Here is a 27897-nt window from a genome sequence, read left to right as displayed (position 1 = left end):
GTGGCATACAGGATCTTAGTTGCAGCATGCAGACTTCTTGGTTGGGGCATGCAAACTCTTTAGTTGCAGCATGCATGCAGGATCTAGTTCCCTGACCAGGGATCGAACCCAGGCGCCCTGCATTGGGAGCGCAGAGTCTTACCCATTAGACCACCACGGAAGTCCCTTGGTATGCTTTTAATTTAAATGGTAGTGTCGTTTGTTTTTGTTTTTTTTTACTCTTTTTTTCAACCAGCATTATATTTTTATTCCATCTGTGGAAATTCCCTGGTGGTCCAGTGGTTAATACTCTGTGCTTTCATTCCTGGGACCCAGGTTCGATCCCTGGTCGGGGAACTAAGATCCCACAAGCTGTGCAGTGTGGCCAAAACAAAAAACAAACAAAAGAACAAACAAAAAAAACATTAATGGGAGTTTTGTTGGGATTGCATTGAATTAATAGATTTGGGGCAAAATAATATCTTAATAATATTACCTGTGGAGGTTTTAAAATATGTTCACAAACTCTTTGATAATGCCCCCTTCAAGAGTTGGAGCCTAGTTCCTTTTCCCTTGAGGGTAGGCTGGACTTTTGACTCACTTGTAATGCACAGAATGAGCACATCACTTCCAAAACTAGGTCATAAAAGGCACTTCGGGGCTTCCCTGGTGGCGCAGTGGTTGAGAGTCCGCCTGTCAATGCAGGGGACACAGGTTCATGCCCCAGTCCAGGAAGATCCCACATGCCCGGAGTGGCTGGGCCTGTGAGCCATGGCCGCTGAGCCTGTGCGTCCGGAGCCTGTGCCCCGCAACAGGAGAGGCCGCAATAGTGAGAGGCCTGCGTACCATAAAAAAAAAAAAGAAAAGGCACTTCAGTTTCCTGCTTTCACACAGACTGCTTTCTCTGTGGGATGGTACCTGGTACTTCATGCAGCAGCCCTATGGTGGAACTGAAGCCTCCTGCTAACAGCTATGTGAGTGGACATTCTTGGAAGTGGAATCAAGCCTTCAGATGACTGCAGCCCCCTTCTGCATCCTGACTGCAACCTCATGAGAGACTCAGGTTCAGAACCACCCAGCTAAGCCACTCCCAGAATTCTGACCCTCTGAAACTGAGATAATGATTATTATTTTAAGTCTGGGAGTAATTTGTTGCCAATACATAGCTAATACATCACGAAATCTTCCCAGCAAAGAGCATGAGATGTCTCTCCTTTTATTCAGATCACCTACAGTATTTGTTATTAGAGTTAAAAAATTTTTTTAATAGATTTTATTGATTTATTGATTTATTTTTTGGCTGCGTTGGGTCTTCGTTGCTGCACGCGGGCTTTCTCTAGTTGCGGCGAGTGGGGGCTACTCTTCGTTGCGGTGCGAGGGCTTCTCACAGCGGTGGCTTCTCTTGTTGCGGAGCACAGGCCCTAGGCGCGCAGGCTTCCGTAGTTGTGGCACGCGGGCTTCAGTAGTTGTGGCTCATGGGTTCTAGAGCGCAGGCTCAGTAGTTGTGGTGCACGGGCTTAGTTGCTTCGCGGCCTGTGGGATCTTCCCGGAGCAGGGCTCGAACCTGTGTCCCGTGTTGGCAGGCGGATTCTTAACCACTGCGCCACCAGGGAAGCCCCCAATTTTTTTCTTATAGAAGTCTTTTGTATTGGTTAAATTCTTTCCTAGATACTTTATTTTCTTATTGTAGAGAAATGGTTTTTATAGGTTAATCTAGAAACCTTGCCGAACTGTCTTATTGGTCCTAACAGTTTTTCTGGTCATTGTTAGTTCCTTAAGGTAGTCAGTCATATCATTTACAAATGGGTTTTTATCAATTCCTTCCAAAACTTACATCTCATTTCTTTTTCTTTCCTTACAGCACTGGCCAGCTGTATGTTAAGTAGCAATATTGAGAGGGAACATCCTTGCCTTATTCCTGATCTTAGAGGGAAAATGTGTTTAAATTTTCTCTGTTAGGCATTTTGTTTGTTGTTTTCTTTCTTTTAAAAAAATTTGTTTTTGTTTTTTACTATTGGGCATTTTTGCTCTTTTTGCCACGTAACCTTTATCAAGTCAAAGATGTTCTCTTCTACTCTTATTTTGTTTGCTCAGTTATTTTTTTAATATCATAAACAAGTGCTGAATTTTATCAAATTTTTTTTCTGCTTTGTGACTATCATATGATTTCTCCTCCTTATTAATGTGGTAGTTCACTCATTAATTTTCTAATTTGGATTATGTTTGAATTCCTGGGATAAGCCCTACTTATGATTTTTTTTAAACTAACACTGTTGAACTCGGGTAGCTAATATTTTATTAGAATTTTTGCATCTATATTCATAAGTGAAATGGGTCTATAACTTTATTGTCTTGTATGTTCCTTATCTGGTTTTAGAATCAAGACTATACTAGCCTCAAAAAATGAGTTGGGCAGCTTTTGCTTTTTTCCTAGTTTCTGGAACGATTTGTATATTTGGGAATTAACAGTTCCTTGGAAGTTTGATGAACTACATCTGCAAAACCATCTGGGTCTGGGCCTGAGCTTTTTGTTACAATGAGATGGAGTGTCTTTTTTTTTTTTTAGCGGTACGTGGGCCTCTCACTGTTGTGGCCTCTCCCGTTGCGGAGCACAGGCTCCGGATGCGCAGGCCCAGTGGCCATGGCTCACGGGCCCGGCCGCTTCGCGGCATGTGGGATCTTCCCGGACTGGGGCACGAACCCGTGTCCCCTGCATCGGCAGGCGGACTCTCAACCACTGCGCCACCAGGGAAGCCCGAGATGGAGTGTCTTTAACTATCATTTCAAATTTTCTTAAAACTTGTTATATTTCTCAATTTCTTTTTGCATCAGTCTGAGCACATTTTAATTTTTCCAGAAACTTAAGCCTTTCATCAAGGTTTTCGAATGTATTAGCTTCCAATATTGAGCCTTTTTGTGTCTATAATTTACCTTTTTCTGTGTTGTATTTTGCATTCTTTTAAAGCAGTCTTGGCAGAGGCCTATCATTAATATTTTAAAAGAACCAGCTTTTCATTTTGCTATTCTTTATCATTACTTTAAAAATTCTCTTTGGCACTTATTTCCTTCCTTAACGATATTTCCTTCATGACTTATGGAGTCATGGGTTTGTTCCTCTGCTGTTTTCCCAACTTCTTGATTTGAATGCTTAGGTCATTTATATTTCAACCTTTCTTCTCTCCTGATAAATGTACTTAAAGCTATGCATTTTCTTTTAATAACTGATTTTTCTGTGTCCCAGAAATTTTGCATGTAGTGTTTTTACTGTTTAGTTCTAAGTATTTCTAAAGTTCCTTTATTTCTTCCTTTACCCAGGGGTTATTTAGTAATGCTAGTTTCCAAAAATGGGGACCTTTTTTTTTTTTTTTGGCCGTGCTGTGTGGGATATCAGTTCCCCAACCAAGGATTGATCCCAGACCATGGTAGTGAAAGCCCAGAATCCTAACTAGTAGGCCACCAGGGAACTCCTGGGGCCTTTTTTTTCATTGCTTTTCATTATTGCTAATTTTATTGCATTGTGGCCAGAGAACATGGTTGATATGGATACTTTTGAATTCATTGAGGCTTTCTTTGTGCCCTAACAGGGTCTGTTTTTTGTAATTAAGTGTAAGCATAAAAGGAGTCTTCTCCATTTGTTAAGTGGAGGGTTATATAGGAACGTGTGTCATATATATGAAATTATATATCAAGCTTAAAAATGTATTGTTCAGGTCTCCTTAGGAGTATATGTGTTTATGGTAGACATATATTCTTTGTTAATGAGTATATGTCCTTCTTTGTTTTTCGCGATCTGAAATTTCATTTTGTTAGCTATTAGGATGTCTCTCCCAGCTTTCTTTGGGCTTTTATTAGTCTGCTATATATTTTCTTCATCCTTTCATTTTCAACATCCGTGTGTGTGTGTGTGTGTGTGTGTGTGTGTGTGTGTACAGTTGGACCTTTTTTTAAAAAAACAAAATCCATTGAGGGTGGTGTTCTAAATGTTTTTTGTACTTACTATTATATTAAAACTTGACATCTCATTTCATCTTCTCCATTTACAGTATTTTTGTTTCTTTTTTTTCTACCATCATACTCATACCTTATTTTGTTTTGAGTCCTTTTTCTATTTCTTGTTCCTGTTTTATATTTTCTCTCTTATTGTACTTATTTAAAAGTCTTCATCTGTATGTCCCAGTATTTCTGCTTCAGATACTGTATGTCACCCAGTGTGGTAGCCAGTCTGATATAGCCCCCAATGATCCCTGCCTCCTGATGTTCACATCCTGCATGGTTCCCCTCCATGTTTTACTAGGGCCTAGTAAAACACATAGGCCTATGTGACCAAGAAAATACAACAGAAGTGACGGTATGCCATTTCTGAGGTTAAGTTATAATAGACATTGCAGTTCTGTCTTGGTTATGGTCTCTTGCCTGCCTGCTGGGACCACGTGTTGTTTGGACCCCCATGGAGAGGCTCACGTGGTGAAAAACTGAAGCCTCCTACCAACAGCTCTGTGAGTGGGCCACGTTAGTGTTGGGTCGTTCAGCCAAGTCATGCCTTCAGCTGACTGCAGTCCTGGCTGACAACTTGACTGAAACCTCAGAAGAGACCCTGAGCCAAAACCTCATGGCTAAGCTGCTCCCAGACTCCTGACCCTCAGAAACTGAGAAAATAAATATTTGTTGTTTTAAGCTAAGTTTGGGGGTGATTTGTTATACAGCAATAGATAACTAATACATCCAGTTTATTTTTCACTGGAGGTCATTATACTGCCCGGGTGTCTTGTTCTTTTGGCAGTGAGCTCATATTCCCCTGATGTGAGCAGCTGTTCTGGCTGGTAACTGTACTGAGGGAAGGCTGAAGGCCAGACTTGACTCTGGTTAATCACCTGGAGTCCAAGGGGTAAAGGGGTGTGAGGGGAGATGAGCCAAAGGGTGGAGAGTCCCAGGCACCACACAAGTAGAGCTCTCACTCCCATCTACGATCACACCACCCAACAATTCTGCTGGTAGGTTTCATCCTTAAACCCTAAGAGGGGGGGTCATCTCCCAGGTGTTACCACTAGCCCTGGTGTCTGGAGGGGGACAGTGGGGGAGTAATCACTCCTCTGGCTGCTCATTTCCTCCCCTCAGCAGGGTTCTTGTTACCCTGATACTAGCCCCCCCAACCAGACACCTGTACCAGTGGTTTGGATGATTTCTGCAACGAGGGGGCAGGCAAGGCAACATGGGGGAGAGGCACCAGCCAGAACTTAAATCTCTAACCTGTCCTGTATTTGTTGCCTCCAGCCATCTACCACTCAAAACACAGGTCAGTTAAAGATAACCTTCCATCTCCTCATAGGTCTTCATAGCTGTGCTAGTTTCTGGAACTCATGTTTCCCTCTGTAGTTTCTCCAGAGTAGTTTTTGGGCAAGGGAATCAGTGGCTTGTGCTGTCTGCCATCTTAGCGGGAACCAGAAGTCCCAAGTAACTTCGGAAACTAATAGAGATTTCTGTCCTTCAGGTTATCTGAGCCTCCTGTTCACAGAAAGGACTCCTCTGGCCTTCAGAGGTCCCAAGCTGCCATACACAGAATTGACTTGTCTGACTTCTCAAATATCTAAGCTCATAAATCACAGAATACACCCAGAGGGTGTCAGCTGGTTACTGACAAATGGGACATTTCAGGTCCTCAGAGGGCCAGATTCTCCCATATCTTGGATGGCCCCTGGGGCCAGGGTGCCTGAGCCCCTTATCCGCACTTGTTAGACCCACAGTCTTGGAGACCCTAGGCACAGAATGGTCTTGTCCTGCCTCCGGTGACTGAGCCCTCATCTGAGGAGTGGTCAGCCTCCTGTCCAATAATGGGGGGTGATGGGAGCCTTTTAAGAGTTAACTCCAGCTTTATATGACATTGTTTTGGGAGAGACAGATGAGAGGATAGCTGCCCTCGTGCCCCTCACCTGTCAGTATTGCCTAGAGCAGCAACTTCTGGCCAGAACCTGGCACAGTGAGGCCACGACCCGAAGGACCCCAAGTTACTTCATCCATCATCTGCCATGTCTTCTGTGGAGGGACAACTCGGCCTGTGAGAGAATCTGCCTTCTGAGAAGGTAAGTGGGAAAAATGAACTTCTTTTGGATCATTATCCTCCACACAGGTAGGTGACTCCTTTTAGGGCCTGAGCTTTATCAGTGCTTGATTTGTTTGTCCACAGTAGTGGGACGGAGAAGGCAAATAAATGGTTTCTATTGTTGAAATGGTTAAGACAGGTATCCATGAGCTGGAAACCCAGTTTAGTGCTGACAGCCTGAGGCATGGCAAGGCCATAGTCCCTTAAGCTGTCCCCAGAGCAAGTGACGAGAATAGGAACCTTAGACCCCTGTCCAGGACCACTAGCATTAGTGCATAAGACTCACAGAGAAGGGGCTGGATCCTAGAAATGGTGACGTGTGGAATGCTAGAGGTAGCTGGCCCAATGTTTCTAAGTAGCCCATACTTCCCAGTCTTTGTAATGAATCTTGCCCTTTCTGAATCAGGATCTCTCTCTCCCATCCCTCATTCAAAGGGCCTGTCCTAAAAACATACATTCACAGACATCATCCAGACCCTTACAGGCAGACAGATGTACGACAAAACAGCCTCAGGCCTCCTCAAGCAGTCCTCGACCTGGGCTCACCTTCTAGAACTGATTTCTCAGCATCCATTCTCCTGCCACTGGGGAAGCAGGAGCCGCCCTTCACCTGAAATGGGAAGTATTTCAGCTCCAGCAGGTAAAGAGGCCCTGGGGACTCCATCTACAACAAAAACCAGGGAGAAGGCAGAGAAATACACAGACCACAGTGACCTTCATGTGTGCAAAGTACAATTGTTAAAAACAAAACAACAAAAACAGAAAAAAGAGGCCGTGGTCGCCATGGGGCAGTACTGAAGCAGAGCCCCATACTCTCAGACCTGGGGAGAGAGGGCACTATGCTCCCACATGTCTAGGGCTGGCAGGCAGGGAGGCGGGGTCTCATGTGTAGGCCCTCTTGGCAAAGAACGGATATCTGGTGGGGCTGATAGTGGGCTGGAGGGAGTCTGATCAAGATGGGGCTGTGGCCTCGGCCCCCTCCTCTGAGTCCCACACCTCTGACTGCAGGTAATCAGCGAAGAGAGCCTTGGCCCGGCGTAGGACGCGCCCCAGGTGGTGTTTTCGCACGAGGCGGTCAAAGTGCATGGCCAGCTCGTTGTAATCCAGCCCGTTGCGCATGATATGGTCGCGGTGCTCCAGCAGGATGGCGAGGCACAGGAAAAGCATGAATGGGTTCCCTCGGCCAAACTCCTGGGGCGGGGGCAGGGCCAGTGGGGGTGGGGGTGGCAGGGACTTCCCAGGGTCTTGTGGGGAGCCCACCTCTGGCATCAAGGGGGATCCTGCAGCCATGTCACCAGTGGGAGAGGCGTCCTGGGTGGATGGCGGAGATGAAGACGATGGGGAATCAGGGTGGGAAGAGGAGGAAAGCAGTGGGTCTGAGGAGTTCAGCAAGGGCTCAGAGAGAGACTTGGAGCTGATGAGGGCAGCTGGGTGGGGCAGCTGGACCAGAAGGTCCCTCCTGGGGCCTGTGTTATCCCTGAGTTGCTGGAGGTCATCCAGACTGGCCTGTCTCAGGAGACGCCCTCCACCACCAGGCCCCTGGCTGGTGGTGGCCAAGTGGTCAACAGCATCTTCAAAAGCACCATCTCCTCCACCGGCGGGCCTCAGCATGTGCCTCTGCCGCACGGGCCGTCCCCTGTGGCCCCCAAAGCCAGTGTCTGCCACCAGGCTGGGGGGGCCCACGAGCTCTACCTCATGCTCGGGAGGGTCGGGGGGCAGCGAGCTCCAGGTGACCTCCAGCATGCGGAGAGCGTCATCAAAGGCGAACTCGCGCTTGAGCTCGAGCAGCAGCCAGCGGTAACAGAAGAAGAGGTCGTCAGCACCGGCTTCCTGCAAGTACTGGTAGAAGTCAGGGTCGGCGTGTCTCAGCAGCAGCTTGAGGTGAGCGAACTTGGTGGCCATGGCGCGGCCATCAGGGTGGAAGTTCGCAGCCAGGCGCTTCATGATGCCACAAAAGCAGACAAAGGCATGGCCCTCGTGGTCCATGACGGCAAGGATGGGCGAGGCCAGGTCGCTCATGCCCTGGCAGTAGGACACCTGTGGGTGGGTAACGGCGTAAGTGGTGAGCAGGTCGTGCAGAGCCCGCAGGTGTGGGCCATCCTCGGGCCCTGCGAAGTAGGGGTGGGCCCGGTCGGTACGCAGCACGTCCTTGAGGACCGTGCTGCGGATGAACTCCAGGTCCTCGGGGCTCGCTCGCTGGGCCCACTCGCTCTTGAGCTGCTCATACTCGCGGCTCTTGCGTTTCATGTAGTCCATCCGCTCACGGCCTGTCAGCCCGTCTGGGTACACGTTCAGAAGGTACCTCCACACCACCTGGCCAGGGATGAAAGGGATGAGGCTGAGGGTCTACAGATGAGCTGCCACACCCTCGTGTGGATCCATCACCACCCAGCCACCCTGGGCCTCTGCCCTCCTTTGGAAAAGCCTGCCCCTCCTGAAGGTAAGCCTGCTGTGCTGGAATACTTCCACGCCATCCGCCGAGAGTGTGGCCCACCGCATGTGTCTCTTGAGCTATTCATGACTGCTGTGATGGATCCAATGAGTGACCAAGAGGGCTCACCTTTCGCAGGGAGGGCTCAACACCACCATGGTAGATCCGCAGGCGCAACTCCTCGGGGCGTGAGAGCTGGCCCTCGTGGTTCAGGTATGTGTGAAACTCCGCATCGCTTAGGGGAGGCTTGAAGGGCTTGACGTCTTCCCCATATGACCAGCTCAGCACCTGCTGGACCTTGGACAAGGTGCGGCCCACCTGTGAAGGAAGGAGGGAGGGAGGCCACCACTCAGCTGGGCAGGCCAGGGGCAGGTACCAACCGGCATGCTCGGAATCGGGGGTGCCAGGGATGCCCTGCCCTCCAATCACAGCTGGGCCCCGCGACTCCCTGAAAGCACCTGAGAGAGGATGGACTGTGTGAAGGGCAGGGCAGCTGTCGTCAGCGATGACCGCTTCTCAGCCAGCAGCATGTCGGAGCCAATGACATCCTTGGGGCTGATTATGTCCCAGTCTTCCAGCAGTGGGCCTGGGCACACAGAATGACGCCGTATGAGAATGCGGATGAGAACCCCAGACCTCAGGGCCGGGTTCCTCTCCCTCCAAAGCCAGGCCACCCACAGGGCAATGAGCCACTCCACTCTCCCTTCCCATGTCCTCCCAATCACGTAAAAAATAAAACCATGAATAATCCTCTTGTGGAAACTGTCTCACAGAATGGCTGAGCAGACTCTAATAGTAGTATTTTAATGATATAAGGTAATATTTATCAAGCACTTACTATGTGCCAGGCACTGTGACAGGGCTTAACGTCAATATAAACGATAAGAACAGTAGACAACACTTCCATACGGCTAAGTGCCAGGAAGCGTTCTGAGCCCTTTGCAAATATTAACTCATTTAATATTCACATGCATCCTCTAAGTTAGGTACTATTATTATCGCCACTCTATGTGGAAACATGCATAGTCAGGACTAGAAGTTGCCCAAGGCCCCACAGCAAGTGGGTGAAAGAACCGAAATTTGAAGGCCAGGCCCAAAGCTCAAGAGCCCAAACTCTTTTAATCTTATATTCCTGCTAGTTTTCCTCCCACAATTGGTATAGACTACCATTATCATTCTTATTTTGCAGACCATGACAAACAGCTTGGAACAGTTAGTAAGTGGCCAAGGAAACGGTAGGGCTGGGATGTGAATCTCATTTACCTTACTCCAGGGCCCAGATAAAGTTTAGCAAAAGTATTTGTAGAACAGGTATGCCATGCATGTTAGACAGAAGAAACAATGCTATGCTTGATATTACCCAATTCTGGCCCTTGGAACATCAGCAGAAGTCTGTCCCTTCTCTCTCTTCTTTACTCCCCCTTGCATCCTTTCTGCCCACCTCAAATGTCATGTGGCTGAAGCAGCAGTGGCCACCTGAATAAGTTCGAGAGACTTAAGAGATGTCGGCTCTGGCGCCAGAGAGCTGCTAAGCTGACAACAGCAAAGACCAGTAGCTTTCAAACTCTATTATACGAAACAAATCAACTGGGATTTGTTCAAGCCATTGTCATTTGCAGGCAAATGCCGTCACTAAGCAACATTTCCATGAAGTCCACTGTACTTTCTCCCACAGAGCTGAGGGGGAAGCAAACCCTGGGCCACAAGTGGATGTCACTGCCTCTCTTTAGGTGTCCCATGGGGCACTGCAAACCTAAGGGGTCCAAAAGGGGAGCCCAAGATCCACTCTAGACATAACCTCCTCCTCTGCTCCTCATGTGAGTGAACAGTGTCTCTACCTGTTCAGTTGCTTAAGTCCCACACCTCACAGATGTCCTTGCCGCCTCCCACTCTCTCAATTCCCAGGGCCAAACCATCGCCAAGCTCCATAGCTTCTGCATGCAGAACACACTTCAATTCCACCTCTTCTCTCAGCTCACACCACGCCTCTCACCTGAAACTGCCTCCCAACCAGTCCCTGCCTCCCCTTTGCCCCTCTGCACCCTCTCCCAACAGCTGCCAGAGTGGGCTTTCTAGAACATGAAAACACATAAAATAAAGAAGGTTGCAGTACTCAACAGGTAAAATAAAGGAGGTCACACGAATGGTCTGAAATACCAAAGAGAGGAGCCCCTGTCAAGGCACAGAGCTAAAGCTTGATGATTTGAGAGGAAAGCAGAGAGACCTGGAGGACAAGTCCAGGAGACCTGACAATGCAAACCCTAAGAAATGCAGGAGGAGCAAAGGGGTCAGGTGGAGACAGAATTACCCAGATATGAAGGAAACTGTCCCTGAGATGAAGAAGTGGCTCGGCAGGTCTCAGGTAGGATGAATCAACGAACAGCACAGACCACGGGCTCCCCCAACTCTATTCACCTGCTGGCGAAGTGCCCACATTCTAAGAATGAAGACAAACTCTTGCCAGCTTCCAAAGATGAAGAACAGGCTGCTTACAACTGAAAGAAGGTCCGATTGCCGATGGGCTTCTGTTCCACAACTCTGGAAGCAAGACAGTGGCTTGCAGCACCCACGGAGTACTGACAAGAGAGGCCTGAGATCCAAGGGTCCCACATCCAGCCAACCCAGTACGTATCCACCACGACTGAAGTTTCTGATCATTAGCATACATCTAATGCATGCGCCTTACTGGAGGAGAACGAAGAAGTTCTCTAAGAAATGACTACTGAATGACTACAAGGGCTCAAGGTGGGTGGGGGAAGGCAAAAGGGAGGGTAAATGGGGACAGGCCACAAGTTTTTAATATATACAGTTAAACATAAAACGACAAAGAGACTGTGACTGGGAGTTTGTAACATTGTTACGTTAGGATTCCTGAAACATAAGCGAGTGACTCTAAAGAAAAGATAATGATAGCCTGGAATTGAAAAAGAGAAAAAATTTACTGTTGGAGCAAAGCCCAGAAGTTAAGGGTTAGGGAGCAGGAGAAGGATGAGAATGAGAAGTGTTCCAAAGCTTCCATTTCACGGGCTACGGAGGGTGGGGGAGACTGGAGGGGAAAAGTGCTCAAAAGATTTCACTGTCAATTGTGTAAAAAAGCATAAATCCAGCTACGGAGATTTTGTGAGAGACATACTAAAACTAGGTGACAAAGAAAGGTTAAAAATTGAAGAAACATGAAGGTATACCTGGCAAACACAAGCAGAAAGCAAGAGCAGCCATGTGAATATCAGAAAAAGCACCGCTCAACATCAAAAACATGGGACTTCCCTGGTGGCGCAGGGGCTAAGACTCGGCGCTCCCAATGCAAGGGGCCTCAGTTTGATCCCTGGTCAGGGAACTAGATCCCACATGCAGGCCACAACTAAGAGTTCACATGCTGCAACTAAGGAGCCCGTGAGCCGCAACTAAGACCTGGTGCAACCAAATTAAAAAATAAATAAAGTGTATAACTCAGTGAGTTTAAAAAAAAATAAAAGACAAAACACATGACAGGAAAAGAGAGATATTCTATATTGACTTTTAAAAGAAAGAAAGAACCTGTTAATAAAATGGACAAAGGATTTCTACAAGCCCAAACTCATCTAGTGGCAAAACCGGATCTGAACTGACGTGTGACTATATGTAGTCTTTTTTTTTTTAAATAAATTACTTTATTTATTTATTTTTGGCTGCGTTGGGTGCTCGTTGCTGTGCGTGGGCTATCTCTAGCTGTGGTGAGCACTCTTTGGTGCGGTGCGCGGGCTTCTCACTGCAGTGGCTTCTCTTGTTGCAGAGCACGGGCTCTAGGTGAGTGGGCTTCAGTAGTTGTGGTGCACGGGCTCAGTAGTTGTGGCACGTGGGCTTCAGTAGTTGTGGCTCATGGGCTTTAGGGTGCAGGCTCAGTAGTTGTGGTGCAAGGGCTTAGTTGCTCCGTGGCATGTGGGATCTTCCCAGACCAGGGCTCAAACCCGTGTCCCCTGCATTGGCAGGCAGATTCTTAACCACTGGGCCATCAGGGAAACCCTATATCTAGTCTTTATGTAACTCACTAAGTGTGAATATGCACACACTTCCCTGAAGAAACATGCACGTTTCATTATGGGGTGCTGCCCCAGGCCCTTCTTGCAGTATTACACAATATGTACTATACATACTGTACCTCCTTACCATAAAATTGTCAAACCTCCCAAATTCTAAATTATATATGTTGTGCAATGCCAATCAGTGACGTAGTGGGTTTTTTCCTGGAACTGGATAAAATTATTTTAAGGTTCATATGAAAGAATTCACATTTAAGAATAGTTAAGAAAAAGGAGAGCCAAAAAAAAAGAATAGTGGGAGGAAGGCAATGCTTGCCTTATTAAAATGTATCAGAAAACCACTGTGATAAAAATATGGTGTTAGCATAGCATGAGACAAACAGAGCCAACTGGTGGAATTCAATATAGAAAGCCCAGAAATAAATCCAAGGACATATGGGAACTCAGTACATGACAAAAGTGGCATTTCAAATCAGTGTAGAAAAAGTGGTTATTTAATAAATGATGCTGACATACCTATTTGTCTGGAATTTTTTTTTAAAGCTAGGTCTACTAATCACAATGCTGACAGAGATTTATATGTAGAAAAGAAAATAATAAGCATATTAGAAGAAAATGTAAGAGAATATTTGTATAAGCTTGTGGATGGGGAGGATGTTCCAAAGTAAGGAGAAATTCAGAAATCATAAAGAAAAAGACAGATATATGTATAAGACTGCATACATATTTTAGTTTTTGATAGGATCAGAAAAGCACCATAAACAAAGCCATAAAACAAAAAGATAAGCTTGGAAAAAAATATCTGCAATACATATGACAGAAAGAGGATTCATATCACAAATGCACAGATTGGTTGATGGTCTAGGCTTGGTAATCTTCCAACTGTAGAGGTGACAGAAACTGACTTCTTCCCTGAAAGAGGGACTGGACCATCTAAGTGGTCACAACATGCCTGTTGCTTTCGCAGTCATGAACACGATCCCAAGAATTCCATTAATAATATTTGTAACAGCTCCATCGATTGGACACTTACTTACCTTTTTTTTTTTTTTTTTGCGGTACGCGGGCCTCTCACTGTTGTGGCCTCTCCCGTTGCGGAGCACAGGCTCCAGACGTGCAGGCTCAGCAGCCATGGCTCACGGGCCCAGCCGCTCCGCGGCATGTGGGATCTTCCCAGACCGGGGCATGAACCCGTGTCCCCTGCATCGGCAGGCGGACTCTCAACCACTGCGCCACCAGGGAAGCCCTTACTTACCTATTAATGTATAGCATGATACCATTAATGTTAAACACATACCGTCTGTGTATATATACAAATATGAATATACTTACGTATCTCTATATGTAGATTAATTTGTCTGTGTGTATGTGTGTGTGAATAAATAAAGGACCTGTAAGGTTATACATCAAACTGATCAAAGTAGCTCCTGCAGGGCAAAAGGGTAGGGGAACAAGATTAGGCACAGTGGGGGCTTCCCTGGTGGTGCAGTGGTTAAGAATCCGCCTTGACAATGCAGGAGACACAGGTTTGAGCCCTGGTCCGGGAAGATCCCACATGCCGCAGAGCAACTAAGCCCATGAACCACAACTACTGAGTCTGCACTGTAGAGCTTGCGAGCCACAACTACTGAGCCCGTGTGCCACAACTACTGAAGCCCGTGAGCCCAGAGCCCGTGCTCCCAACAAGAGAAGCCACCACAATGAGAAGCCTGCGCACTGCAATGAAGAGTAGCCCCTGCTCGCAGCAACCATAGAAAAGCCTGCGTGCAGCAACGAAGACCCGATGCAGCCAAAAATAAAATAAATAAATTAAAAAAAAAAGATTAGGCACACTGGTTCCAGGAGACTTCAGCATTATTTATAATAAGGAGAATGTATTTACTGGATAATTAAAGATTAGTTTCATTAGGGAATTCCCTGGCGGTCCGGTGGTTAGGACTCTGTGCTTTCACTGTGGAGGGCCTGGGTTCAGTCCCTGGTCGGGGAACTAAGATACCACAAGCCACGTGGTGCGGCTAAAAAAAAAAAAAAATAGTTTCATTAAAAAATGCAACTCCATGGAATTCTCTGGCAGTCCACTGGTTAGGACTTGGCACTTTCACTGCCGTGGGCCCAGGTTCACTGGGTTCCATTCCTGGTCAGGGAACTAAGTAAGATCCTGCAAGCTGTGTGGCACAGCCCCCCCAAAAAAAGCAGCTCCAATCAAATTCCCATCAGGATTTTAATGAAATGATAAGCTAATTCTATTAAATGAAAAGAACAGTGGGACTTCCCTGGTGGTGCAGTGGTTAAGAATCCACCTGCCAGTGCAGGGGACATGGGTTCGAGCCCTGGTCTGGGAAGATTCCACATGCCACGGAGCAACTAAGCCTGTGCGCTACAACTACTGAGCCTGCGTGCCACAACTACTGAAGCTCACGCACCCTAGAGCCCATGCTCTGCAACAAGAGAAGCCACCACAATGAGAAGCCCATGCACCACAATGAAGAGTAGCCCCCGCTTGCCGCAACTAGAGAAAGCCCGTGCGTAGCAACCAAGACCCAACGCATACAAAAAAAAAAAAAAATTTAAAAAAAAAGAACAGTAAGTGCGTGAGAATATTCAAGAAAAAATTTTAAAAGGAGAACATTAAAACATATCATAAAGCTACATGATTAAAACAACATAGAATTGGCTTAGGGTTGAACAAAGAGATCAGTGTAAGGGGATCAGGAATTCAGAAACAAACTCGTGTATTTGCAGGAGTTTGGGAAACAAGACAATGGTAGGAATAGAACTAACTCATCAGTAACTGGAAAGTTGATTCTCTTTAAAAAGATAACTTTTAAATGTCCTTTTGCCAAACTGATGGGTGTGTGTCTCTCTGTGTAATTTGCATTCCTCTCAGTTCTTGTGCAGTTGGGGTTTTCTTCACATGTTTATTAGTGGGGCAGATTTTATTTCCTTACTGAAATAGTGCTATTGTGTCTATTTTATAGGTGAGGAAATGGAGGCTTGGGGACTTAGCTAAGTGACTGACACACAGTAGCACATAGGGCTGCTCAGTGCAGAGGTTCCTGTGTTTCTGGCTACCTGTCTTTTCCCATTTGTCTCTCTGCCTGTCTCTGTCACTATCTTTCCCTCTGACTCTTGTTTCTCTCTCTCTCTCTCTCTGCCTATCTTTTTCTCTAGTTTCTTTTTCTTAACAAGCCCCACATTTTGTAGAGTTAAATGGTTAAAAGCAAGGACTCTGAAGACAGTTCACCCACCACCTGGGTTCAAATCCTGCTCCTCCACTTACTGTCTGTGTCACATGGACAAGTCCTGTCCCCTCTATGAGCCTCAGTTTCCCCATTTATAACATGGGGATAACGACTGTCCCTACCCTGTAGAATTGTTTTGACAATCCAATGAATAAACATTATGTGTGCAAAATGGCCCCAAGTGTTTGACACATGTTAGCTATTTATATGTTATTATGACATCAATAAAATGCCTCAGGACTTCCCTGGTGGCTCGGTAGTTAAGACTCTGTGCCCCCAATGCAGGGGACCCGGGTTCAATTCCTGGTCAGGGAACTAGATCCCACATGCATGCCGCAACTAAGGAGCTGGCAAGCCGCAACTAAGGAGCCCGCGAGCCGCAACTAAGACCTGGCACAACCAAATAAATAAATAAATATTAAAAATAAATAAATAAAGTAAAATAAAATGCCTCAGTCACCCCAAATAGGCACTGTGAATTCCCTGAGGCTGGGAACCGTGTCTTCCACTCCACAACTTTTTATTTTAAAAAAATTTCAAATCTATGACAAAGTTAAAAGATGAATACATTGACCATCCATATGTCCTTCATCTAGCTCCCCCAGCTGTTCACATTTTGCCACATTTGCTTCATCTTGCTCTCTCCATATATATATACATTTTTAAAATTTTTTTATTTTTTTAACATCTTTATTGGAGTATAATTGCTTTACAATGGTGTGTTAGTTTCTGCTTTATAACAAAGTGAATCAGTTATACATATACATATGTTCCCATCTTTCCCCTCTTGCGTCTCCCTCCCTCCCACCCTCCCTATCCCACCCCTCTAGGTGGTCACAAAGCACCGAGCTGATCTCCCTGTGCCACGTGGCTGCTTCCCACTAGCTATCTATTTTACGTTTGGTAGTGTATATATGTCCATGCCACTCTCTCACTTTGTCACAGCTTACCCTTCCCCCTCCCCATATCCTCAAGTCCATACTCTAGTAGGTCTGTGTCTTTATTCCCGTCTTACCCCTAGGTTCTTCATGACCTTTTTTTTTTTCCTTAGATTCCATATATATGTGTTAGCATACGGTATTTGTTTTTCTCTTTCTGACTTACTTCACTCTGTATGACAGACTCTAGGTCCATCCACCTCACTACAGATAACTCAATTTCGTTTCTTTTTATGGCTGAGTAATATTCCATTGTATATTTTTTTGCTGAATTATTTGCAGATATCATGATGCTTTACCCCTTAATACTTAACTGTGTTTTTCCCGAGAACAAGGATATTTTCCTTCTATAACCATGATACCGTTACCATACCCAGGAACTTTAACCCTGACACACTATTATTTTCTAATGTATGCTCAATAATCAAATTTTGGGGACTGTGTCTTAATTTATCTGTGGGCTCTCAGGGACCAGTACAGGTAAGACTAGGGGAACAAATATGAGAAGACTGGAAGTGGCTGAGAGATAAAAGGAACAAACAAATGAATATGAGTCCAGGGTGAGTGAATGAATAAATACAATTACCATGACTATAATCAGCATTGTTATATTTACAATATTATTATAACTGAAACATATAATACTGTAGCTCTATTATTATATTGCATTATACAGTTATATATTACTACATTATATGCTATAATAAATGTGATCATTATTGTTATTAGAGCTAATACTTTTTGAGCATTCACTATGCAGCCATGCACCTTTCCAGGTTTTTTACATGAATTTCCCTGTTTAATCATCATGATGGCCCTAAGATACCATTATCTCTACTTTACAGATAAAGAAATTGAGGGCCAGTGGCCAAGCCAGGATTTGGACCCAGGATTCCTTGCTCCCTAGCCCACTGTGAGGGAGTGCATTGTGAGGAGTGGAGTCATCCCACGGGGAAAGGGGGGCATCCCAGAGCAGTGCCCGTGAGGCACCAGGTACTCACTATCCTCAGTGGGCCGAATATCTACACGCAACTGCAGGTAAGGTTTGGAGGCGGTGGCGAAGGCCGTGCTGAGGTCCCAGTCAGACAGGAGTGAGAGATAAGCTTCCTGCCCCAGCCGATCCCGGCCCAGGTAGCTGATACCAAAATTCTTCTTCCTGGACAGAGGAGACATGGCATCTTTCAGTGCCCCAGTGCCCTGGAGGCCTCAGGGACAGTTTCCAAAAGAAGCCGAGGAGGATAGATGGTTTTGAAAACAACTTCTTACTATGTGCTGGGCACTGTGCCAAGGATTTCAGGCAGCCTGAGGTCAGATCGTTTTTTTTCTATTTTGTTTCACAAACAGAAGCAGATACACACCTGCTTGTATCTGGAGAGCACACTGGGAACTGGTAATGTGGTCCCCTCTAGGGAGGGTAACAGAGTAGCTGAGGGATAGAAGTGGGAAGAAAGCAGCCTTGTGCATAAAAAAAAAAAGCAATCTGTATGTTTGTTATATTTCACAACAAAAAATGTTTATGCACAAAAAGTCAAATAACAACTAAGAATTTGTTCTTCAGATACACCTGTGCAACTATGCAAAGAAGTATGTTGTGTGATAACTATTGTAACCATGGAAACATCCTAAATACCCATCACTTTTGTATTATTTGAGTTTGTTACCATGTGCGTTCGTCCAAAATAACAATGACAACAAAATAACCATCACACCTGCCTCCAAGAGACACTACTTTTCATCTATCAGGTTGGCAAATTTTCCAATGTTTTCTAGTAGCCAGTGTTTGTGAGGGTGTGAGGGAAACAGGAATTTTATGGGCTGCTGGTGAGACTGTAAATTGGTAATACCTACCTGGAGAACATTTTGGAAACATCTGTTGAAATTTTAAAAAAGCATACACCGTTTAACTCAGCAATATTACTCCTATGACTAGATTTCCCCAAATATTCCAAGATATGTATGTGGCTGTTTGTTCACTGTGGGATTATTTCAATAATAATAATAATAATAGTAATAATAACAAGAAAACAACCTCCCCCTTTACCAAACAACAACAATAAAAATGCCAAACAACCGCTGTCGAGGTGGGTGGCCCACTGGCTTTCCCCAGCATCCCGGTTACTCACCCGTTCAAGTCAAAGGCTCGGATGAGGATGTGCTGTAACACATCGAGTGAGGTGATCTGGGGGTCCACAGCAAAAGAGCGAAACTCAGGTGGCAAGAAGCTCTCACATTTCTGGGGAGAGAAGACAGGGGTCGGCCATCAGGGGTCACATCACCATGCTGACATGGAGTGAGTAGCAGGGACCAGATCAAGGCGGGAGTTCTGAGCCATGGGGAGAACTGTTGTTTTTGCTCTGAATGGAGGGTGGGGGAGGCTTGGGAGGGTTCTGAGCAGAGGAGGGATGTGGTCTGACTCAGGATTTAACAGGATCCTTCTGGCTGCTCTATGAACAGTCTGTGGGGGACAAAGGAGAAAGGAGTGTTCCAGTGAGGGGGCTACTGCAATAGTCCAGGCACCCAATCCTTCTTCTACATCCCCTCAATGATGGTTGCCTGGATCACCATGTCCAGTCTGGCCCTCACTAAACCAGTCCTCCGCGCTGCAACCAATCTAGCACATCTATCTACAACACTCCCCTGCTTAAATCTCTTCAAAGGGAACCCCAGGATCCCCAACAGGTGGGCCTATAGGACCCCAGCCAGCCTCCCTCCAGTCAGCTTTTTTGAACTTTACACTCTGGTACTACCAGACTCCTGGAAGTTATACTCTGAATACATTCTGGCTCCAGGCCTTTGCTTATGCAGATCCCCCAGTCTGGTACGTCCTTCCCACTTTCTTCAGCTGGCTCACACACAGCTCAGGCATCTTCTCTTTTCTGAACTCCCAAACCTCTACCTTTGAGCTTCCTCTATTACACTGAAGTGATCTGTTTACTTCTCACCAGAATCTACCCTCTTCTCATCACCACCAGTGCCACCACCCTAGTCTGAGCCACCATCACTGACTGCCTGCTGGAACTACTGCAACAGCTTTCTTACTCAAGAGTACATGCCAAAGGCCCTTCACAATCTGCCCCTCTCTTACCTCTCCGATTCACCTCCTACCACTCTTCCCCTCACTCTCTGGGCTCCAGCAACATGGGAACCTAAGGGAACATGCCAAGCTCATCCCCACCTCCCAGCCTTTGCCCTTGCTGTTCCCTCTGTCTAGAACACTCTTCCCCCCTGATATGCACATGCCTGACTCCTTTTTATTTGTGTCTCTGCTCCTTCAGTACCTCTCTGGGGATTTCCCTGTACGACCTTGGCTAAAGTAACTCCCTAGTTCCGAACCTTTTTCGTTATTTCCCCATGACATCTACCAGTGTCTGAAGCATCTCATTTACTGAGCTGTTTGTCTCCCCGACGAGTATGTCCGCTCATCCAGGGTGGGGACTTGCACAAAAGTGCACTCTCAACACATATGTTGACTGATGTCAGAGGTTCCTTTTCAGACAGCAACAGCCTCCCTCATTTCTCAAGGCCCCACTCAACTATTAAGGCCCCTCCTCCAGCCCTATAGCCCCTCCTCTCTACCCACAATCTCCACCCATCCATTCCAGGGGCCTCTACCTTTCCATTTGCAGTCATCACGCCCCATGCCCTGCCCTCGCATTCCCAGGTCCAGCCTCTCCCCCACCCTCCACTCACGCCACCATCACTCTGCCCTCAAGCCTCGCCCCTCACGTAACACCCCAATTCTCAGGTCCCGCCCTCCAGCCTAGGACAGCCACCGCCTTCCCTTCCCCTGGGAGCTCGGGGCAGGCTAGACGACGGGCCGCCAGCCTCACCTTGACTCGGACCCGCACCACCTCTCGCTCTTCCTCCTCAGCTGCCGCTTGGGCTCCCCCACCAGGCGGGGGCGCTCCGGAGCCGGCCAAGTCCGAGGATCCAGAGGCCGTCGCCATCCCTCCACCACCCGCCTCCGGGTGACAGCTGACCGTTGCCCCCTACCCTTGCGCACACCCCAAAATGCGGGCGCCTGCGGCCCCACCTTGCGCCCGGGCGCAGGCGCAGAGGGCGCCACGGGACCCTACCCCCCCCACCACCTGGCACAGGGTGGAGGTCGCTTCTGCGCACGCGCACAGTGTGCTGTTGCCAGGAGCCCCGCCCCCCAAAGCCGGGCATTTTGCCTCACTTTAGCCAGTGTGCAGGCGCTTATTGAGGGCCCGCCCCGCCCTTGTTCTTGGTTTGGTTGTTTGGGCAGTTTGCTTCCGGGTTCACCTAGGTGCGTGTTAAAGTGACGACCTATTCAGGCGAGAAAAGTGGGCGGGGAAAGGAAGCTGCTGCGCGACGACGTCAAGCCTCCACATCCCGCCCCAAGTCGCCTCGCGTCTCTGCTTAGAGATGATGTCATCTATTTCAAACGCCTGTGATCCTCACTTCAAATGAATCCGCTGAACGGAAGAATAATCCTTTTTCCAGAATCTTTTAAAAAATAGTTTACACGTTGTGAAAATTCATGGAGCTGTACATTTATGATTTTTGCAGTTTCTGCCCGCATGTTATACTTCAATAAGTAATTTACCCAAAAAAGCCATTTGTATGTTCTCTGGAGGTCCTAGCTTTTTAAAGTTTGCCTTTGTTTTTATTGAATCCTTACAACACGTTGAGATCGATCCTGTTATTAAATGGTGTGTCCACCAAATATCAGCTGAATACTGGACATAGCTTAGACTCCTTTGAGAAACTTTATGTACCACAAAATGCAAAAAGGCATTCTCCTCACTTTACTGTATAACATCTATATGGTTTGGACAAAATACAGGCTGCCCTTACAAATGTAATTTCTCACAAAGGAGTCCTGTAAGTTACCTGGACTCCAGCTGTTGCTGCAGTATTGTATGGATGCTACCGTTAACGTTACCTTTTTAGAGAAGTCTGCAATTCTAAAACACTTCTGTGGCACTGCTGGATTTTCTGATGGAAACAGGGAGTTTGAAAGTCTGTTTCTCATTAAAATTACCATAGGGTGGAATGAGCAAAACATTAGCCTAGAGCTTGGAGTTTTATCCTGCAGGCCCTGGAGCACAGGTTTTAGATGGGGGTATGATGTGATCAGATGTCCCTGTCTTGGTTGTGGAGAGAGCCCTGGAAGGAAAGATACTGGAAGCAAGGAATTCAAAAAGGAGGTCCTTGCCATAGTGCTGGGGAGAACTTTCTCTTCATTTGTTCATTGTTCCATTCAACAAAGTGTATGCCAGATAGTCTAAATATATTAATTCCTTTAATCTGCATAAAAACCCTATGAGATAGGTACTATTATTATAAGCATTTTACAGATGAAAGCACTGAATGAAAGGGGAAAACATGCTCTAGACCAAAGCGATAGTAAATGGCACAGAGAGCAGACAGTGCAATGGACGGAAGGTGGGCCTGTGCCTGGTGTGTCTGAGGAAGAACACAGAGGCCAGCATGCCTTAAGTAAACCATGAGGTAAGTGATGGATCTGAGGTGAGAAAGTGAAGCACGGCCTTAACAGTGAGGCATTTGTCAAAAGCTACACTGTAGGCTTGAGCGGAACCAGGATTTAAAATGAAGTCCTGCTCTGCACAGGTTACCTGGAGCCAGCTTCCAGGTATCTGCAGTTTTATTATTCATTCTTTGTCATCTCCTCAAAATTCCTCAAGTACCCATTTGTTTTATGACTGAAGGTCTATGAGGTTAATGACAGAGAGTGCAGGATGAGTGATGGGGGTCTGTAGGGTGAAGAGTATCTGTGGGTACATGACAGGTGGTCTGTGGGGTTGAGTGATAGGATATGGGGTAAGTGATGGAAGATCTGTGGGGTAATTGGGGATCTATAGGGTGAGTGATGGGGTATGTAAGGTAAGTGATGGATTCTGCAGGGTGAGTTATGGGGAGTTTATAGGGTGGTGATAGGGGATCTGTATGGTGAGTGATGAGGCCTATGGGGTAAATGATAGGGGGTTTGTGGGGAGAGTGAGAGGGTTTGTGTGACACATGATAGGGAGTCTATGAGGTGAGTCTTGGAGTTGTACGTGATGGGAGGTCTGTTGGGGCGAGTGATGGGGTCTGTGGTGTGAGTGACAGAGGTCTGTGAGGTGAATGATGGTCTGTCTCTGGAGCAAATGAAAGGCTGTGGGGAGAGTGATGGGTATCTTAGTTGTTAATGATGGAGTATGTGGTGTGAGTGATGGGAGGGTGGTGGAGTGAGTTTTGTGGGGTCTCTGGTGTGAGTGATGGGAAGGTTAGGGTAGTGATGGGGGTCTTTGGAGTAATGAGGGGCCTGTGGAGTTAGTGATGGGGTAGTTGTGGGGTACCTGATCAGGAGACAAGAGGTTGAGTAAACTGAAGAACTTGGATTTGGAAAATTCTCAGCCTATCCATATTGTAAAAAGAGAGGTGTGTTCTGGAGAGAACGCCAAGGGCGTGGGTGGATGATCACGCCTTAAAAGAGCTGACAGGTGTGATTCATGGATCTAATCAGCCATCAGAGGAATCTGTGGGGTCAGTGATGGGGATTTGTGAGGTCATAGATTCGAGGTCTACATGATGATGATGGCAGTCTATGGCTGAGAGAATGATGGTCTGTGGAATGAGTGCTGGAGGGGTCTATGGGGTCAGTCATGGGGCATCTCTGGGGTTAGTCATTAAAGATCTCTCAGCATAGGGTCAAGATCTTTATTTCCTGATTTAAAAAAATTGTCCCCATCACAGACTTCCAAGGTTCTCTTGTACCTTTGTCCCAACAGCTCCTGACAGTAGCTCCACACAGCTCCTTTCTTCCCCCTGTTCACCCATCAGCCTGAGTTTGACAGATCAATTTGATTTGTCCTTCCAACCTGTGAGAGCAAGGATTGGAATCTTCTGGCAGGTGGAGAGTTCCTCAATAGCCAGTGTTCAAGCCCAGTTCATCACTCATTAGTTCTGCTTGCTCTTGGCTTTTGTGGCTTTGGTGTCCAGCATGCTCTGGGCACGAGCAAGTTGCTTTATAGAATCAAGCACGAGGATTCCAGGCAGCACCAGCCACAGGGCGTTCAAGAAGACAAAGTAAAACCAGAAGTAGAGAGGGTGGCCCAGCTCCCCATGCTGGAATCCCTCACGGTGCTCTGTCAGGAAATATAGCACATCCCCGTATATCTGACCTGTGGGAGATAGAAGGGGAAGAAGGAAAGCCTGTAAGGAGGGGGAACAATTCCAAGCCATTTTCCAAGTCATCAGAGCTCAGGATTCCCAAATTCAGAGACCTAAGTGTTCTGCAATCATATGGCTGAGGATTTCAGAAAACAGAAGTGAGATTTCCAGAAATCAGAAGCTGAGACTTTCTGAACTCAGGAGAGTTCGTATCTCTAGAGTTTAAGGAAGCTCAAAATCCTTTCATTCAAGACATCTCAGGATTCCAGGACTAGAGAGAACTCACATTTCCAGAAAGTTAACAAAGTAAGAACGTAAGAGGACTGAATCTCAGATGAAGGAAACTCAGAATCTTGCTCCTGGAGGATCCGGGGGCCTCCCACCATCATGGGTCACCTCATGTAACCGTAACCTTCATGGGAGACTTTGTGATGGAGTGGGAGGAGAAATGAACCCTCCTCGCTTGAGAATGCAGGCCAAGAGGGGCATGGCTGTTCCAGAACCTCAGGGAGTTTGTCATTCAGTCTGACTCAGCCCTGGATGGGCACATTGAGAGGTCCCACCTGCAGGGATGCCCCCACGTCTGTGGATCCCCCATCAAGCCCTCAAGCACCCAGTGTGGGCCCTCTCCTCACCCACAGAGACCACAAGCTGTAGGACAAAGCGGAGGGGCTGCTGGCGGAGAAAGGCGATCACCACCCATAGGCTGAGTGGTCCCCACAAGCAAGCTGTGATGGTCTCCATGCATATCATGAAGCTATCATTCCTGCAAGAGAAAGGATTGGGGGGCACTGGCATCACTGTGCTCTCCCCACAAGGCACCCCATTAGTGGTCCCTGACTCACCACCCCTCCAAAACACAGGTCTCCCTTGACAGAGGCAAACACTTACAGGATGTATCGGCTGTCTCCCTTGGCATACTCTTTCCCTGAAGAAGACGAGAGACATACATGAAGAATATCATCAGGAAAAGGAACTCAGACTAACTTCCCCATGCCTCAGTTTCCTCATCTGTGAAATGGGGTAGTTGTTTGGACTCTAGGGTTAATATATGTATACAAGATAATGTGTGCAAACCTGGCACAGAACAATAAGTGTTGCTGTGATTGTCTGGTATTCAATAAATGTTTGTGGAGTAAAATGAGGCAGGTGTAAATGATGGAGTGAGGGACGTAGCCAATGAGTGAGTGACAGCGAGAGAGAGAGAGAGAGAGAGAGAGAGAGAGAGAGAGAGAGAGAGAAGGTGAACAGATGAGTAAATGAAAGAGTGAGAAGAGAATCAAGAAAAAGACAGATCACCCAATGTAAAAATAGGAGACTGGAATAGGCTTTTCACAAAAGAGGATTTCCAAATGGTCAGTAAACACATGAAAGCTACTCAAACTTTTGTTAGTCATTAAGGGAAAGCCAATTAAAACCATAATGAGATATCACTCACATCCACTGGAAGGACTAAAATTTAAGAAACACCTGACCATACCAAGTGTCAGTGAGGATGTGGGAAACTAGAACTCTCATATACTGCCGGTGGGAATATAAAATGGCGCAGCCATTTTAAAAATTGTTTTGGTGCAGCCATTCTTGAAAAGTTTGGCAGTTTTTCATAAAGGTAAACACACATCTACCATGTGACCCAGCCATTCCACTCCTCCATATTTACCCTAGAGAAATGAAAGCAGATCTCCACACGGAGACTTGCAGAAGAATGTTCTACCAGATTTATTCTTGAGGCCAAAAAGGAGTATTGTTTGTAACAGCAAAATATTGGTGGAAAATGCTATCAGTACTGGAAAAGTCAAATAGTTCTGTAAGTGTCCTCATTTAAAAAAAGCAAAGTTCAGAAGTGTATATAGCATGTTACCATTTACACAAAAGAAAAAATAAAAATGATGATGATGATGATAATAAGTAATATGGCATCTACTATCTGCCAAACACTGTTCTAAGTGTCTTACATATATTTGGATATGACTTATTATCCCTCTTTTATAATTGAGCAAACTGAGGCTTATGTGTGTTAATTTATGTGTAAAACCCTGAAAAGAAACATATGCAATTATTTGGGGAAACTTGGTGGATAGAACGCAGATTTTCACCGCATACCTCTTTAAATTGTTTAGTTTTGGATCCATGTGAATATATATGCAACAAAAAGTTAAATAAATTTAAAAATTTTATTTAAAATGAATGGAAAAGAGTTGGTGGGTGGGTAAACATCTAAGCCAATCCCTGCCCAGGAAATTCCCTTCCACAGCACACTGAAGAACTCAGGACTCACAGAGTTGAGACAAGATGGCTTGGTCTCCGAGAAGGTCCTCGTGGTAGAGGCTGAACCAGCCCTCAATCACCAAGTGAATGAACCCACACACTGCAAACCAGCACAGGGACAGTCTCCGCCAAGTCCCCAGTGGGATGACCGCAGCATGACCTGACAACAGCCATGTGGTCACAACTAAGACCCCAGAGATGGAGAAGAGGCCAGCCAGGAGATGCCAGGTGGGGCAGTCATTAGGCACAAAGTTGTCCAGCCTCAGGTGCCGAGGCCAGTATGGGTGCACGGGGCTGGCATTGGTGGTCATGTCTTTGTAGGCTGATGGAGGTGTGTGGATATGTAGAAAGGAGAATAAAAGGAAAGGAAAAACCTGAACAAATAGAGAGCACAGAATGAGATCATAAAATCAAATCCAAATAGTTTATTATGACAAGAAATGTAAATGGACTCAATTAACCAATTAATACAGACATGATTAAAATAATCTAATTATTTACTGTTTTAAAAAACATGACTATAAGGCCACAGAAAGACTGAAAGCTTGTTCCAGCCCTCCGGGAGCCATAGGATGCGGTAGATACAGGAACTAGAACAGGTCCCAGCCCTCATTGGTCAGTTTGCTGGGGAAGATAGGAACCAGGCCCAGTCTCTGACCTCATTGGTCACAGTCTGGTGGGCAGACACAAGAATCATACTAGGTCCCAGCCCTCATTGGTCACGCTTTGGTGGGGGAGCCACCTGATCCCCGCCCTCAGGGGTCACAGTCGGCTGGGGGAGACACAACGACCAGGTAAGGTCCCATTTGCAGGGGTCACTGTCTTGCATCATGCAACGGAAAGCTATTACCCTCCCCGTAGTCCTGGAAACTGCAGGACAGAAGAGAGAAGACTAATCAGAACGACGACCCTCAGGTTCAGTGTGTGGGATCGCCTGACTCCTCCCGAAATTGCGCAGCCCGCGGCTAACCTGCAACAAAGAGGAGCCTTGCGCGGGGCGCTAAAGAGAAAAAGGAGGGTCAAATACAGAGACCACCAATCAGAACTAGAACCCGCTAGTTCAGCTGCCCAATGAGAAGGCGGATCTTCTGTCGTCCGGACGACCGCGCGGTAGCTGGGGGTCCTGCGCAGGCGCGTGGGGGGTGGCGGGGGGGGTGGGACGGCGCGGGGTGGGGGGGGGAGGGTAGGGTCTTGCGCAGGCGCGCCGAGGGCTGGCCGTTTTGCAATTGAGAACTAAGGGATGGAGTGGCAGGCCAGGCGGAGGGAACTCACCCAGCAGCGCGGCTGCAGCGGCCTCTCCCACCGGCTCCGGGGTCTCTCTAGGATCGCTCGCTGGCTCCGAAATATCCCTAGTTCAAACCCAACCCCTCACAGGTTCCGCCTTACGGAACTGGCCAATGGAGGGGCTGGGAAGGAGGCCACTGCCGCTCCCAACCAATAGTAATTCTCTGTGCCGCCGACCCCGCCCTCACGCGTTGGTACCATTTTCGCTGTTGGTTGAGACCCAGTCAGGCGTGGAAGAGGCTGGGAGGGCCAAGGTTGGTGGGCGTTTTCGGCGGAAGCCAACCTGCAGCGAGTCGCGGCTTCAGTTTCCTATCCCCTTATAAATCACATCGGAAATCGGGTGTTTCTGTGCTGTTGCATCAGCATTGCGTTGTGTCCTCTCACCTTTGCCCTCATTTTCAAAGGCAGAGCAACGAAATCTTTTCCTAGACCAACCTTCAATCCTAATCCCCGAATGGGCAAGGAAACTGTTAATACAACAGGCAGATCAATACTACACGCT

General features: G+C 46.8%; 2 protein-coding genes across 5 annotated transcripts; both read right to left on the bottom strand.

The window, feature by feature from the left end:
• Positions 1-6791: 6791 nt before the first annotated feature.
• Positions 6792-20870, bottom strand: TBC1D25 (TBC1 domain family member 25). 2 transcript variants are annotated; one of them, XM_004281970.4, is made up of 6 exons: positions 20537-20870; positions 18830-18939; positions 17708-17862; positions 8966-9093; positions 8637-8825; positions 6792-8389 (listed from the first exon to the last, which is right to left on the bottom strand). In XM_004281970.4, the coding sequence occupies exons 1-6, from the start codon at positions 20651-20653 to the stop codon at positions 7028-7030; spliced, it is 2061 nt and encodes a 686-aa protein (XP_004282018.1). In that variant the 5' UTR covers positions 20654-20870; the 3' UTR covers positions 6792-7027. The 2 variants fall into 2 exon arrangements, with proteins under 2 accessions (XP_004282018.1, XP_033265545.1); XM_033409654.2 differs by lacking the exon at positions 20537-20870 and adding an exon at positions 20069-20198.
• Positions 20871-23376: 2506 nt separating this feature from the next.
• On the bottom strand, positions 23377-27558 carry EBP (EBP cholestenol delta-isomerase). Of its 3 annotated transcripts, none has more exons than XM_012537491.3 (5): positions 27384-27558; positions 26122-26485; positions 24735-24771; positions 24479-24609; positions 23377-23854 (listed from the first exon to the last, which is right to left on the bottom strand). In XM_012537491.3, the coding sequence occupies exons 2-5, from the start codon at positions 26420-26422 to the stop codon at positions 23631-23633; spliced, it is 693 nt and encodes a 230-aa protein (XP_012392945.1). In that variant the 5' UTR covers positions 26423-26485; positions 27384-27558; the 3' UTR covers positions 23377-23630. The 3 variants fall into 3 exon arrangements, with proteins under 3 accessions (XP_012392945.1, XP_033265558.1, XP_033265557.1); XM_033409667.2 differs by lacking the exon at positions 27384-27558 and adding an exon at positions 26962-27309; XM_033409666.2 differs by lacking the exon at positions 27384-27558 and having other exon boundaries at positions 26122-27309.
• Positions 27559-27897: the final 339 nt, after the last annotated feature.

Source organism: Orcinus orca, chromosome X (genome assembly GCF_937001465.1).
Source record: "Orcinus orca chromosome X, mOrcOrc1.1, whole genome shotgun sequence".
Lineage (NCBI taxonomy): Eukaryota > Metazoa > Chordata > Mammalia > Artiodactyla > Delphinidae > Orcinus > Orcinus orca.
Note: the sequence above shows the minus strand (reverse complement) of the source record. Positions and strands in the feature narration are given on the sequence as shown.